The sequence below is a fragment of the Nycticebus coucang genome, chromosome 23 (assembly GCF_027406575.1).
Source record: "Nycticebus coucang isolate mNycCou1 chromosome 23, mNycCou1.pri, whole genome shotgun sequence".
Taxonomy (NCBI): Eukaryota; Metazoa; Chordata; class Mammalia; order Primates; family Lorisidae; genus Nycticebus; species Nycticebus coucang.
The window spans coordinates 1,082,498-1,096,273 of NC_069802.1; the positions used below are offsets into that span (position 1 = coordinate 1,082,498).

At 45.4% G+C, this 13,776-nt stretch overlaps 1 protein-coding gene across 1 annotated transcript in view; it reads right to left on the reverse strand.

Moving 5' to 3' along the window:
* Positions 1-8,571, reverse strand: part of TMEM165 (transmembrane protein 165) — a 36,113-nt gene extending 27,542 nt beyond the window's left edge. Inside the window, exon 1 of the mRNA XM_053577544.1 lies at positions 8,111-8,571. Within this exon, the coding sequence (XP_053433519.1) occupies positions 8,111-8,311 (201 nt within the window). The 5' untranslated portion in view covers positions 8,312-8,571. The remainder of the gene's footprint in view (positions 1-8,110) is intronic.
* Positions 8,572-13,776: the final 5,205 nt, after the last annotated feature.

Below are 13,776 nucleotides of genomic sequence, written 5' to 3' on the forward strand. Positions count from 1 at the left end.
AGAAAGAAACAGGCATGTTCTGAGAACAAGGAGCAATCCCTAAGATGAATGGTGGGGGCAAGATGAGAAAGGTAAATTGGGCCCAGTCCTAAAATCCTGTATGTTTATGGGCTGAGGCAAAGCCTTTAAAAGTTTTAGAGTATATGACATAAACATGATTAAGGCATTGTGACCAATGAGATCAGGACCCAGAGAGGTGACTACATCCACTGTACCAACTAGCTGGAGGTCAGCTGTACCAGACCACAGTTGAAGACAAGTTACACGAAAGAATTCTGCACATGATGAAAAAATATTCAACAGACCTTTGGGGTGGGGGTACCAAGCATGGTGGCGAGATTTTCTTTCCAGCTGAAGGGAAAAATATCAGTACTCCTAAAAGGTTATGTGGGGAAGAAGAATAAGTACAAGGGGTTTGGTTTCAGACATGTTCAATTTGAGGTGACAAAAGCATTTCAAATGAAGGTTTCCAAGAGATCATCAAAAATGGGTCACCAGAGTCTAGGCTAGGACAGCCCCAAGCGTGTACAGTAAGTCCTCATGGAACATCCTGGATAGGTTTTCTTGGAAACAGACTTCAAGCAAAATGACGTATAATAAAACCAATTTGTTTTTCTCACCAACGTATAATGAAGTGCCTTGAAGAAAAATGTCATACAAGGACCTGCGGAACCTACTGAGAACATCAGGTGAGGACTTACTGTATCTGGTCACTGCAACCCAAATTTATCAGCTAGAACTTTGCAAGTACATGAGATTTCCAAGGCACAAGTCAAAGAGATAAAAGTTCATAAAATGAGCCTTACTCTTTAGGTAAGACAGTTTTTATTTCTGTTTTTCTTTTTTCCTCCTTACCTACAGACTAAGGCTCATTTTTTTTTTTTTTTGTAGAAACAAGTCTCACTTCATTGCCCACAGTAGAGTGCCATAGCATCACAGCTCACAACCATCTCCAACTCCTGGAGCAAACTCTAACTCCTGGGTTTAGGCGATTCTCTTGCCTCAGCCTCCTGAGTAGCTGGGACTACAGGCGCCTGCCACAACACCAGGCTATTTTTTTGTTGTTGCAGTTTGATCGGGGCCAGGGTTGAATCTGCCACCCTCGGTATATGGGACCAGTGCCCTACCCACTGAGCCACCCAAGACTAAGGCCCATTTTATGAACACATGAAGATATATGGCAGCTAGTCAGTAGCTCAGTGACTCTTAACCTTGACCACCTGTGGTGCTTCGCTTAATGTCTGAGGCCAGGTATTTTCATGGACCTTGTTTACCCCATACTCGAAAATCTACAGAACTATTATCCCAAATTAACACGAGGTGAAACTGTGGCCAAATGGGATTGAATAATTTTGCCAAGTTGATACAGCTAAAGCCAGAAGTGATGGCTCATGCCTATAATCCTAACACCCAGCTCAAGTGAGCCAAGGGAGGAGGCTCACTTGAGCTGAGTTCAGCAGAATACAGGGGCACGCAGAGGTGGGTAGTTAGATGCACACAGGACGCTCAGATGCAGTGAATACAATACCAAATTGGATATTCCACTATCCAGTTACCCAGTGCTCTACCACAGTAAGTAGTGAAATATGTGTTTTTTTGTTTGGTTGGTTTTTTGAGACAGAGTCTCGCTATGTCATCCTCTGTAGACTGCTGTTGCATCACAGCTCACAACCTCAAACTCTTGAACTGAAGCGATTCTCTTGCCTTAGCCTCCCAAGTAACTGGAACTATAGGCGCCCGCCACAACACCTGGCTCTTTTTTTTGTTGTAGTTGTCATTGTTTAGCAGGCCCAGGCTGAGTTCAAACCTGTCAGCCCCAGTGTATGTGGCCAGTGCTCTAACCACTGAGCAATGGGTGCCAAGCTGAAATACTAGTGTTTTTCTTGGTATAAATACCACCATTTCAGTATTTTAGTATCTAAAATACAACTTATTTTACACCTTGAGGGCAGGATCAACAATTTGTAATTAAAAAAAAAAATGCTGAATAAAACTTTTTCTCTACAGAAAAGTTGAAATTTTGATTCCAAATTGAAAAATTATTTTTCAAAAGGAAAATTAAAAACAACAAAGAAAAAATATAATTCCTACTCTACTTTGAGTTCAAATGAACACAAATGTAACCATATTGAAACTGATACAGATACCTGCATCAGAATCTCCATCTACACTGGATGAAACTAGAGATGAAGACGTTTTCTCTGAAACAAAATCTACAGCTTGCTACCAAGAAAAAGAATGATGTCCCTGCAAAAAGAAAACAAAACAAAACAACAACAAAAAGTTGCTCAAACAAAGTTATTCAACAAGGAGAGACCTGAAGATAAAGAAGTCAGGAGACGATGCTCAGAACTAGCTGAGAACCATCTCCCTGACAGGAAGCTCTCTCAGGAGTTTAAAAACATGTATAAAATATGAATGCAACTTAAATGACGACACCAGAGGTAAACTTGATTTCAAAAGATTTCATTAAAATTAAGGATAAAATAATGTTATTGTAAATTTTTGCTATTATGATTGTCTTTCTTTGCAGCCGGTTTAGTTCACTGTTTCTTCTGGGGCTAGCACACTTCCACTGCACTGCTCTGCTATCCAGTTCACTGTTTCTTAAATATTCCATTTTTATTAATGTTACTTGCTAATTCATATCGGAATATATGTCTAGCAAAACATTTTTTATAAAATACATTTTCATTTTTTTAGAGACAAGATCTTCCTCTGTCAGGCTACAGTGCAGTGGTGCAATGAGAACACAGTGCAGTCTTCAACTCTCTGGGCTCAAGTGATCCTCCTGCCTGGGCCTCCCGCTGAGTAGCTAGGATTATAAGCATGCACCACTACACCTGGCTAATTTTTGTTGTTGTTGTTTGTTACAGAGTCTCACTTTGTCACCCTCGGTTAAGTGCTGTGGCATCATAGCTCACAGCAACCTCCACAGTTGGGCACAAGTGATCCTCTTGCCTCAGCCTCCTAAATAGCTGAGACTATAGGTGCCTGCCACAACACCAGGCTATTTTTTAAGAGACCTGGTCTTGCTCTTGCTCACGCTGGTCTTGAACTCCTGAGCTCAGGCAATCCACCCCCTGCAGCCTCTCAGAGTGCTAGGATTATAGGCATGAGCCACCAAGTCCATCCACCTGGCTAATTTTTAAAATTTTTGTACAGATGGGGTCTCACCATGTTGCCTAGGCTGTTATCAAACTCTGGGCCAAAGGGAGGCTCCTGCCTCAGCCTCCCAAAGTGCTAAGATTACAGGTGTGAGTCATTGTACCTGGCCATATTTTAATTTAAATGAATGCTTAGGATGAGCAAGGTATGTGGTGGTGGGCACCTGTAGTCCCAGCTACTCGGGAGGCTGAGGCAAGAGAATCGCTTGAACACAAGAGTTTGAGGTTGCTGTGAGCTGTGATGCCACAGCACTCTACCCAGGGGGATAGAGTGAGAATGTGTCTCAAAAAAAAGAAAAGAAAAAGAAAGAAAGAAAAGAAAATACCAAAAAACAGTAAAGTAAAAATACAATAACAAGAACTTAGACTGGGTCAGGAAACAGGAATCTGTGGTTTTATTAACAGTGCTATACAACTAGTGTTGTTCTTTGGACTTCTAGAAAATGCAATAAATTACAAATTACTTTTATTAAATTTATCCAATCTCCTCCAACTAAAGGAACTTATGCTTTCTGTATTATGTACTCTGCTCAGGGAATGATTAAGAAAAAAAACTTAAAGTCACTAGACATATAAACTGCATAAAAGGAAGGATCCAAGTAATTGACAGTAGCTTTTTTTCATGGATTTGTAATTTGAAGTTTAATCAGGACTATAACTTTAGGGTGAATTCCCCCAACTTCTTTTGAGCCTGATTATAGAGAAAATAAATACACAATGTACAAAGTCTTAATAGAAGCTGCTGCCTCCCTTTATAATACCCCCTACATTTTCAGCAGTCAACTCTGGTAGCAGCATAAAAAAGGTTTAATTTAAATGTCCTACCCTCTTGAAAGATCTACTGCATGTAGTTGTAAAGCAAGTCAGTTGAAATTAGGTACTCAGCAACGCTGAACTCTTGCTTATACACCTGTTAAACTGTATTTTCATCATTTTTTACCTCCACCAACTGGACAAAAAAGGCCAATGACACTTACACAGTTTAAAAAACACATGAAAGAAAAATATTTCAACATTCTATAGGCCCATAGATAGTTAAAAAATACTTGAGCCATATCAAAAATTTACATGAAAATATAATCAAAACAAGACAATTATATTTTGCTATAATACAGAAGATTGGAATAAATGCCTAACTATAATGAACCAGACCAAGAACACATTAAAATATTAAAGGGAAAAAGAACATATTATATTACACACACCCCTTCCCTCCACACCTCTAGTTTTATTTTAGAGACAGAGTCTCAATTTGTCACCCTAGGTAGAGAGTGCTGTGGCATCATTGCTTACAGCAACCTCAAACTCTTGTGCTCAAGCCATCCTCTTGCTTTGAGCCTGATTATAGAGAAAATAAATACACAATGTAGAAAGTCTTAATAGAAGCTGCTGCCTCCCTTTACAATACCCCCTACATTTTCAGCAGTCAACTCTGGTAGCAGCATAAAAAAGGTTTAATTTATCCTTAATTTAATCCTCAGAGTAGCTGGGACTACTGGTGTCTGCCACAACACCCAGCTATTTTTTAGAGACAGGGTCTCAGTCCTGTTCAGGCCTGTCTGGAACTCCTGAGCTCAGGCAATCAATCCACCCATCTCAGCCTCCCAGAGTGCCAGGATTACAGGCGTGAGCCACCACACCCACACCTCTAGTTTTAAAAATAAGGATCCTTGAAACCACTTAAAGGTGGTGACTGGACATGTTTCTACCACTGGGACCTTTATTTCGCATGACTGTATTTTTTTTCCTAGCTGCCTTAAAGGGTATTGATAGCTATACTGATGGCAATTTTCTACCTTTAAAATCACAAGATGACTAGATCTGCTGAGATGCCTGAAAGTCATACATTCATAATCTCTCTTACTCTCAATCTCAAAATTACTTAACTCCACATAGTTATTGTTTTAAAATAAACCTCTAATACTGAGTTAAATGATGGAGGACTAGATGACCACTAGGAATCAACTTTGTGAATCAGCATTTCAGTTCCATTTCAGAAGCAGACATGTCAAGTAGGGTCAAGTGAGCCCAGAAGTGATACGCGGGGCAGTGTGAATGGAAGCCCACTCCTGAGCATGTGGTTGGGAGGAGGAGGACAGCAGAGGAAGACAGGAAAGACCACTCACTACTCTGCCCCCACTGGTGGACCAAATACTCTGGCTTCCTGCCACATTCCCTCAGCCTTCTCTTCCAGAGCTGGGAAAAGCTTTATTTGTATATAAAAAATATATATATATACACACATATATATATACATATATATATATATAAATAAAATAACATATTTATATGTTATTTATTTATAACATATAAATAAATAAATAAATAAAAGACTCATACTTCTTGGCCAGGCAGGGTGGCTCATACAGGAGGATCCCTTAAGCTCAGGAGTTCCAGACCAGCCTGCACAAAGTGAAATCCCATCTCTACTGAAAATAGAAGAACTAGCTGGGTGTTGGTTGTGGCAGATACCTGTAGTCCCAGCTACCTGGGAGGCTGAGACAAGAGGATTGCTTGAGCCCAAGAGTTTGAGGTTGCTGTGAGCTGTGACAGCAACTCTACCCACTCTACCCAGGGTGACTGAGACTCTGTCCTAAACTAAAAAAAAAAAAAAACTTGCATTTCTTATACACCTCTGACCAGAACTGTACTACATATCTCTGTTATAGTGGGACATTATTTAATGCTTTTGATCTTTTCTTACTTTTGTAAAACTTTACGGAGTCCTAGAATTAACTAGATGATCAGCTGAAACTAAAAAGGCCAGACAGATACTAAATAGTTTTTACTCTGGTTGAGTTTTACAGCCATTTTTTCCATAAAGGTATTTAACAACTGATATGAACTTGAGATGCAAACATTTCAATTTATTCCTAGAAAATTATTTAATAAACACCAAGAATAGGCAAGGTCTTATTGGAATGGAAGAGACAAAGAAAGAATAAGCCACGGCCATGCTCTCAAGACATTCAAACGCTAGTGGGGCAGATAAAGCATGTAGGTAACTTGAAGAACCCAAAGCAGCAGTGTGCCTGTGTGAACAGGCCACTGACAGGAACAGAACGTTACCCCACCCCCACAACAGGAGAAAGGGAAGGCAGCCTTCAGGACCAAACACCTATGTCAACATACTATACAATAATAAACCACCACAATCCATTAATGAATTAAATAAAATAGGTTAAAAGAGTTCAAGTATGATATAATGAATGCTAATAAAACCTAGTAAGACAGAGATCCAGAATTCTGATTCTTCTGAAAAAGAGCTTCTAGCTCTGTGGCTTTAGAGCAACACTCCTCCCAAAACCAGGTTTCCTCGTCTGTAAGGGGAATGACACCTGCTTCCCCGGCTGGAGCGAGTGCACAGTCAGTCCACAGAATATTAACTTGCATTACTTTAAATCCCAGCTTCCTTCTCATGCAGGAATCTCCTAATAGGTAATCAGTTATTCAACTTCTTCCTGAGTACTTCCAGTAAGAAGAATTTCATTATTTCTCAAGATTGATTACTACATTCAGGATAACTCTAATTCTTAGAAAGTTCTTGCTGGGCGAAACCAAGACCACCATTTCCATCCTCTGCCAGGAGGATCCAAACTTTTTTTTCTTTTCTGAAACACACTGGAAGGGTAAGATGTTTCAGGCCACATATTAAATACACAAACATTAAGGACAGTTGATGAGCAAAAAAGAAAAAAAATGGTCTGTGAATACTTTCCAAGATAGCCAACACCACGGATAAGCAAAACAAAGCTCAAATACTCTGCACGCGGTCTGTGGGACTCCAAGGTGAAACGTGTAACAAGGTAACATTCAAGGACACAGAAAATAACTTAATTTCAACCAGTAAGTTTTAGGAAAGGACTTCACAAAGAGTAGGTCATCCACTGATTCTCTAGGTCTTTTTTTTAGGAGGAAGTCTTTTGTTGGGGAGAGGCTCCTGGCAAGGGAGCACATGGCATGTCCCTAAGGGTTCTTAAAGCACATCCATTTCTGAGCATAGCACATGGCTGGAGGGCAGCTGCAGCAAAATCATTAAACCTGAATATCACCCTGCTAAAAAAGGCAGGACTGAAATCAGCACGCAGGAGCAAGTCACCAAGCATTTCCGAGAAGATGGTAGAATTCGAGGTTAAGGAAGGAAGATTAGTTGGGTGGAGACACGCTGGAGGCTGCCTGGGTGGGAGGAGTTGTTGAGGGTCAGACCTGCCCCTGCCAGGAAAGCCAAGGAGGTCTGAACTGAGGAGTCAAAACTGGAAATGGCGAAAGGGCCTGAGACTAGCAGAGGGAAGAAATTTTGAAACGCCACCAAGTGACTAAGAAAGGAGTGATTCTATTAATACAGATTAAGAAATTAATTAATATCTAAACAAAATAAAGCATCCTGGTTTACTTATAAATTTAGTTTTGGCATCTCAAGCCGCTGCAGCACTGTATACTGCCAAAGCCTGATCATTCCTCTGCGTTCCTAACGGCTACTTTCTGCAGCCAAAGCACGTTTATGAAGTCTGAGAGTCACGATTCATAATCCTTATTTGGCAAAAACCACAGGTCATGCTTAGCTGAATTTGGGCGAGCAGTTTTGGATAAGCTGTTTCAACGCTGAAAGGGTCGGTGTTATTTATCCTCAGGGAATACAAAAAGCCTCCCAGCTACCTTCTGTTAAAAAGTTTCTACTTGGGATGAGATTTCCAGCTACGCTACCACACACTAGAGCAATTCGGCGCCCGTGCGCGGCAGCATCGCGGGCCCCCTGCCGGGCGCTCCGCCCTCCAGAAGGGGCCGGCAGGGCCAGGCCTCGCCCGGGAAAAGCGCAGCCCATCGCCTCCCACCCGGGAGCAAGGCCCCGGCTCCATTCCTCCGGCCCGCGCCCGGTCCCCGGCAGGGCCGGCTCCGCAGCCGCGCCCATCCCGGCCCCCGTGGCCCCGGCCCGGCCGGCTCACCTCGGCCCGAGCCGGCTCGGGGCCCTGCACGGCCGCCGGCTGCGGCTGCGGCTGCAGCTGCTGAGCAGGCGCCGCCGGTTCTTTGTTCCGGTGACTGAGGTCTTCGTCGGGGCCAGCCCGGACCCCGGCCCACAGCAGCGGAACCATCAAGATCAGAAGCAGCCGGGGCGCCGCCGCGCGGCCGCTCCCCGGGGCCGCCATCCCTGCAGCCCAGCCGGCCGCGCACGGGCGCCGCAGGAGGAAGTGCCGGTGACGGGAAGCCTCGACCCGAGCCGCCTCCGCGGCGCGTCGCTCACGCCTCGCCGCGGCAGCTCAGTGAGCAGTCGGCACCGTGCGGGCGGGCGGGCAGGCGGCGCGGGGCAGGCGGGCGTCGGCAGCCGCCAGCTCGGTCCTCGTCCTCCCCGCCACAGCCGCGCAGGACTCCGCCAACCGCCTCCGCGCGGCCGGACCCCAGCTCCCGGGCCCCGCCCCTGGCCGCGACGGCCTCCCATTGGCCCGGCGTCCGCCTTGGCGTCGTGACGTTAGCGGCCAGGTTGGGGTGCGGCCGCGCCCGGGTAGCCTTGGCCTCTACGCGGCGGCCGGGTACCCCGGTGACGCGTGACCGTCCTCTCCCTACATCATTCCCGCCTGCGCCCGGGGCCCCCTGCCTACTCCCCGCTCTCTCTGCCCCGCCGTCCCAGGACTGCAGGGCTCCTTACGTCTGCTTCCTCCTCAACCTTCTGCCCTAACCTCCAGACCCGCTTTCCCCTCCTCTTAGCCTGTCTTAGATGTCAAATTAGTTCGAGCGCGTCTGGCTACGTGGCGCTTGTCTGCGGGAACCGCCACACCCAGCCCTGCTCCGCGCTTCCTCACGGATTCTCTGAGCCACCCTCCTCGAGGCGACCTGCTACAGAGGATCTTCTTAGGGGCTCAAATTGCTACTTAAATTTAAAAAAAAAAAAAGCTTTGAAATGAAATTTGGAAATAACATGAAAATGTGCAAGTCTTGTTTTAACATACTGTTTGCCTATAATTTACCCCCAGACCAAAACTTCTAATGTTGCCCTTGTCCAGGAATTGCCTATATGCTTGGGAGCACTAGTTTAGTGCTGCTTGGTAGACTGACTCATTAAAATGTTTGGCTTTTGAAATTGGGTGTTTAGGCTCAGCGCCTATGGCTCAAGCGGCTAAAGCACCAGCCACATACACCTGAGCTGGCAGGTTCTAATCCAGCCCAGGCCCGCCAAACAACAATGACGGCTGCAACCAAAAAATAGCCGGCGTTGTGGTGGGCGCCTCCCAGCTACTTGGGAGGCAGAGGCAGGAGAACCGCTTGAGCCCAGGAGTTGGAGGTTGCTGTGAGCTGTGATACCACAGCACTCTACCCAGGGCAACAGCTTGAGGCTCTGTCTCAAAAAAAAAAAAAAAAAAATGAAATTGGGTGTTTAGGAGGCTGGGCTTGGTGGCTTAAACTGGTAATCCTAGCACTTTGGGAGGCTGAGGTGGGAAGACCCTTTGAGCTCAAGAGTTGGAAACCAGCCTGAGCAACATAGGGTGACCCCCAAACACACCTTACAAAAAAAAAAATAAAATAGCTGGGCGCGGTGGCAGCTACTGAGGCGCTGAGGCGTAAGGATTGCTTGACCCTGGAAATTTAAGGTTACACTGAGCTATGATGATGCTACTGCACTCTTAGCCAACAGAGGGAGATGCTGTCTCTGGGGAAAAAAAAAAAAAAAAATGGGTGTTTAGGATTTTTGCACGATGGAGGTTGAGGTGGGCAAAATTATAAGACAAGAAAGAATGTTTAATTAGACTTGAGAATATTTTTACATCTTATAAAGAGAAAAGTTAATCTATTTAAGTACCAGAAGTTGGCCTTGGATTAAGACCCAGACCCTAAAAACAAACAGACCAACCAAATAGTGCTAATCATGTGCGGGTGCAATTCTCAGTACTTTACATATATTTGCATAAATTAAACCTGTACTCAGAAAAGACCTAAGGAAGGTTATCACGAAACAAGAAAGTAATCCATCAAAACTGTCTGTGGCAAAGTGGGCACACCCTCCTTTGAGTTCACTGAGGCTGCAGGGCTGTGTTACAAGTCAGTAGGGCTTTGGGCCATGCTGGACTTCCTGCCCCTGACTCCCTTCCTCCATTCTTTCCTTGTAAACTCCTGCCTGTACTTCCAAAACCTGTTCAGGCCTTGCTCAGAAGCCTTCCCCACCACCTCCCCTGATAGAGTTCACTTCTTCATACTGTAGCTCATGCATGCTTCTGCTATTGTATCAGTAACCAGATGCCTCCCACACGGTTTGGAGTGCAACTATGCCTGCCAGTTCTTCCCTGGAGTACAAATGTTTGTGTCCTCCAAGGCAGTGGTAACAGAAAACCCAGAGGTCCAGACTCTCTCAACTACCTCCCCTTTATGCGCACAGGATTTACTGTGCTTACCAGGGTCCTGAGAGGGAAGCTTGGGGGCCTAAGGGAGGGACCTGCAAGAAGTGACTGGGGCCAGAGGCAGAAGGGTGAATGAAGCAAAAGCGGCCACACGTCACGGGTTTCTGGAAGGTGCTTGGTTTGTTATCTGGTGTGGGCTGCCCAGACTCCAGGACTATCTCACAGGAAGGGCTTCTGGTGAAGTCCCATCACTGCAGTACCACCAGTGAGGACATCTGGGCCTCAGAAGGATGAGGAGGCAGCAGCTTCTCATGTGGGCAAAGCAGCAAAGCTGTTTAGCAGAAGACAGAGGTAATGGACACAAAGCGCTGTCCCCAGGGAGGCACTGGCACAGCAGTGTCAGCGCAGTGTCAGAATCAGAGGCAGAGTGGCACCTTTCTGGCCTGCTCCAGTGTCACCCTGACGCAAGGGCCCTCAGGCACTGCCAGGTCAGGCTCCAGATGTCGGACTCCCTAGTAACCAGCCATTTCTGTACCCTCACTAAGCAACCTCCCAGGGATCTGTGCTCAGGGGTGCTAACTCAGGGCTGGTTTCACCACTACAAGGATTCACCCTTCTATTCCTCATTAGTGACTAGCTCCCTTAAAAAAGAAAAGACTAAAAGCATAGGAGGTTTCCTGATACCTTTCTTTTTTTTCTTCAGAGACACATTTTGTCGCCCTCAGTAGAGTACCTTGGCATTACAGCTCACAGCAACCTCCAGCTCTTGGGCTTAGGTGATTCTCTTGCCTCAGCCTCCCATGCAGCTGGGACTACTGGCACCCACCACAACACCTGGCTATTTTTTTGTTGCAGTTTGGCTGGGATTGGGTTCAAACCCGCCACCCTCGGTAGATGGGGCCGGCACCCTACCCACTGAGCCACGGGCACTGCCCCTGATACCTTTCCTAAAGAACAATTGAGGCTATTTACCTGACCCCCTACCCAATAAGGGTGTGGAAGGCTCAACATGTCCCAATTTGGAAGGGGATCCTACCTTACACAGCTATCCTCTCTCTATGATGTAATCACTGGCAGGCATCCTTATGGTAAGAAACCCTACTATGTGGTCATAGCATTGTATTTTCATATCTTTTATTCTTATATCCTTACTGGGTGGGGCTGACCCATCTAGTTTATGAATTTACATTCTCAGCACCTGACAGATTCTATAACAAGGTGGCGGTGAAGTTGTCATTACAACAGTAGTAATAAACATTATTTAGGGCTGTTCTGCTCTGGGCAGAGCAATAAGTGTTTACATAAATTATCTTACCAGGTTGGTGCTGTTATCCTCATTTTTACAAATAAGAAAAGTGAGACTTAAGAAACTTTCCCCAAATTACACAAGTACAGAATTGTGCTTGCTATCTATTTATTGGATTTGACTGTGCCCCGCTTACTGAAAATCCAATTTGTGAAAATGTAAACATAAAATCAGCCAATTATGTAATGATGAACATTTCCGTTAATGGTCAGAGAATACCCTTCCCCACTCTGGGTTTCTATGAGGACCATTTCCTGGCCTTTTGGTGTCTTATCCATTCCTCCTCTGATGATGTAGAGTTAAGTTTGGGCTCAGCTCCACCATCTTCTTCCTCTTGGGAGAAGCAGCCCACAGGGAAAAATATTATCTGCTGCCTCTAGCCCTTGCAAATGGGTGGAAATAGCTCTTGATGTGAGACTTCCAGCCCAGCCCACATGACTACCTGACTGAAAACTGCTCCTTCCAACCTGGCCTCTTGCCTGTCTCACTCTTTGTTTCCATCCTCAACTTTTCAGAAGTAGGAAGAGGTGAGGTATATATCGTCTGTGCTCTCTTAGAGAACTTCTCCAGCATCCAAAAATCCTCCAAGGGCAGACTACAGTATTTTGCCTTGGCTAGGCCTGGTGGCTCATGCCTGTAATACTTTGGAGACTGAGGCAGGTGGATCCCTTGAGGTCAGAAGTTTGAGACCATCCTCGAGCAAAAGCAAGACCCTGCCTCTACTAAAAATTAAAAAATTTAGCTGGGCAGTCAGCCATGGTGGCTCATGCCTGTAATCCCAGCACTCTGGGAGGCTGAGGCAGGTGGATTGCTTGCATTCAGAAGTTCAGAAGTTCAAGACAAACCTGAGCAAGTGAGACCCTATTTCTAGCCAGGCATTGTGGTGGGCACCTGTACTCCCAGCTACTCAGGAGCCTGAGGCAAAAGGATAGCTTGAGCCCAGGAGTTTGATGTTGTTGTGAGCTGTGATGACAGCAGGGCATTCTAGTCTGGGGCAACAAAGTGAGACTCTGTTTAAAAAAAGAAGAAGAAAGAAAAAAAGATCTGAGCATGGTGGCATGTGCCTGTAGTACTAATACTCAGGACGCTGAGGCAAGAGGATCAGGTGAACTCAGTAGTTCAAGATCAGCCTGAGCAAGGACCAGACCCCCTGTCTCTACTAAAAATAGAAAAATTATTTACTCAGCAGCCTGAGGCAGGAAGATCTCTTAAACCAGGAGTTTGAGGTTGCTGTGAGCTATGATGCCACACACTCTAACCTGGGCAACAGAGTGAGATTCTTTCTCAAAAAAAAAAAATAATCAAGTATTTTACCTTGAAGTTTCAGGACTTTTGAAAACAGTACACAGGGCCAGGTGGGGTGGCTCATGCCTGTAATCCTAGCACTCTGGGAGGCTGAGGCAGGTGGATTGCTTGAGGTCAGTTAGAGATCAGCCTGAGCAAGATTTAGACCATGTCTCTAAACACTAGCTGGGTGCTGTGATGGGTGCCCATAGTCCCGGCTACTTGGGAGGCTGAGGCAGGAGGATCACTGGAGCCCAGGAGTTGGAGGTTGCTGTGAGCTGTGATGCCATAGCACTCTACCCAGGGCAACAAAGTGAGACTCTGTAAGAAAGAAAAGAAAAGAAAAAAGAGAAGGGTGGGGAAGGGAAGGGAAAACCCACAAAGAGAAGCCCAGAAGGCAGGGAGAAAGGAGGAAGGAGAACCAGAAACTTCATGCTACTCAAGGGGAGATCATTCAAAATTGAAGCAAAGGCACTTGGACAATTGAAAAAATGTTAAGTAGTGACAAATAGCAATTTGCAGCTTGCTTGACCTTCCCAACTCTTCAAAGCCCACCTACTATGTGAAATGAAGCACACTGCTATCCACACTGCTGCCAAACCCCTGTGAGTGCTGGGTGTCTGGACCTTTGTATGGAAACTCTGCCAGTCCCTGGAAAAAGGAGCCATATCTTCTCTGGCCTATCCCTGGACTT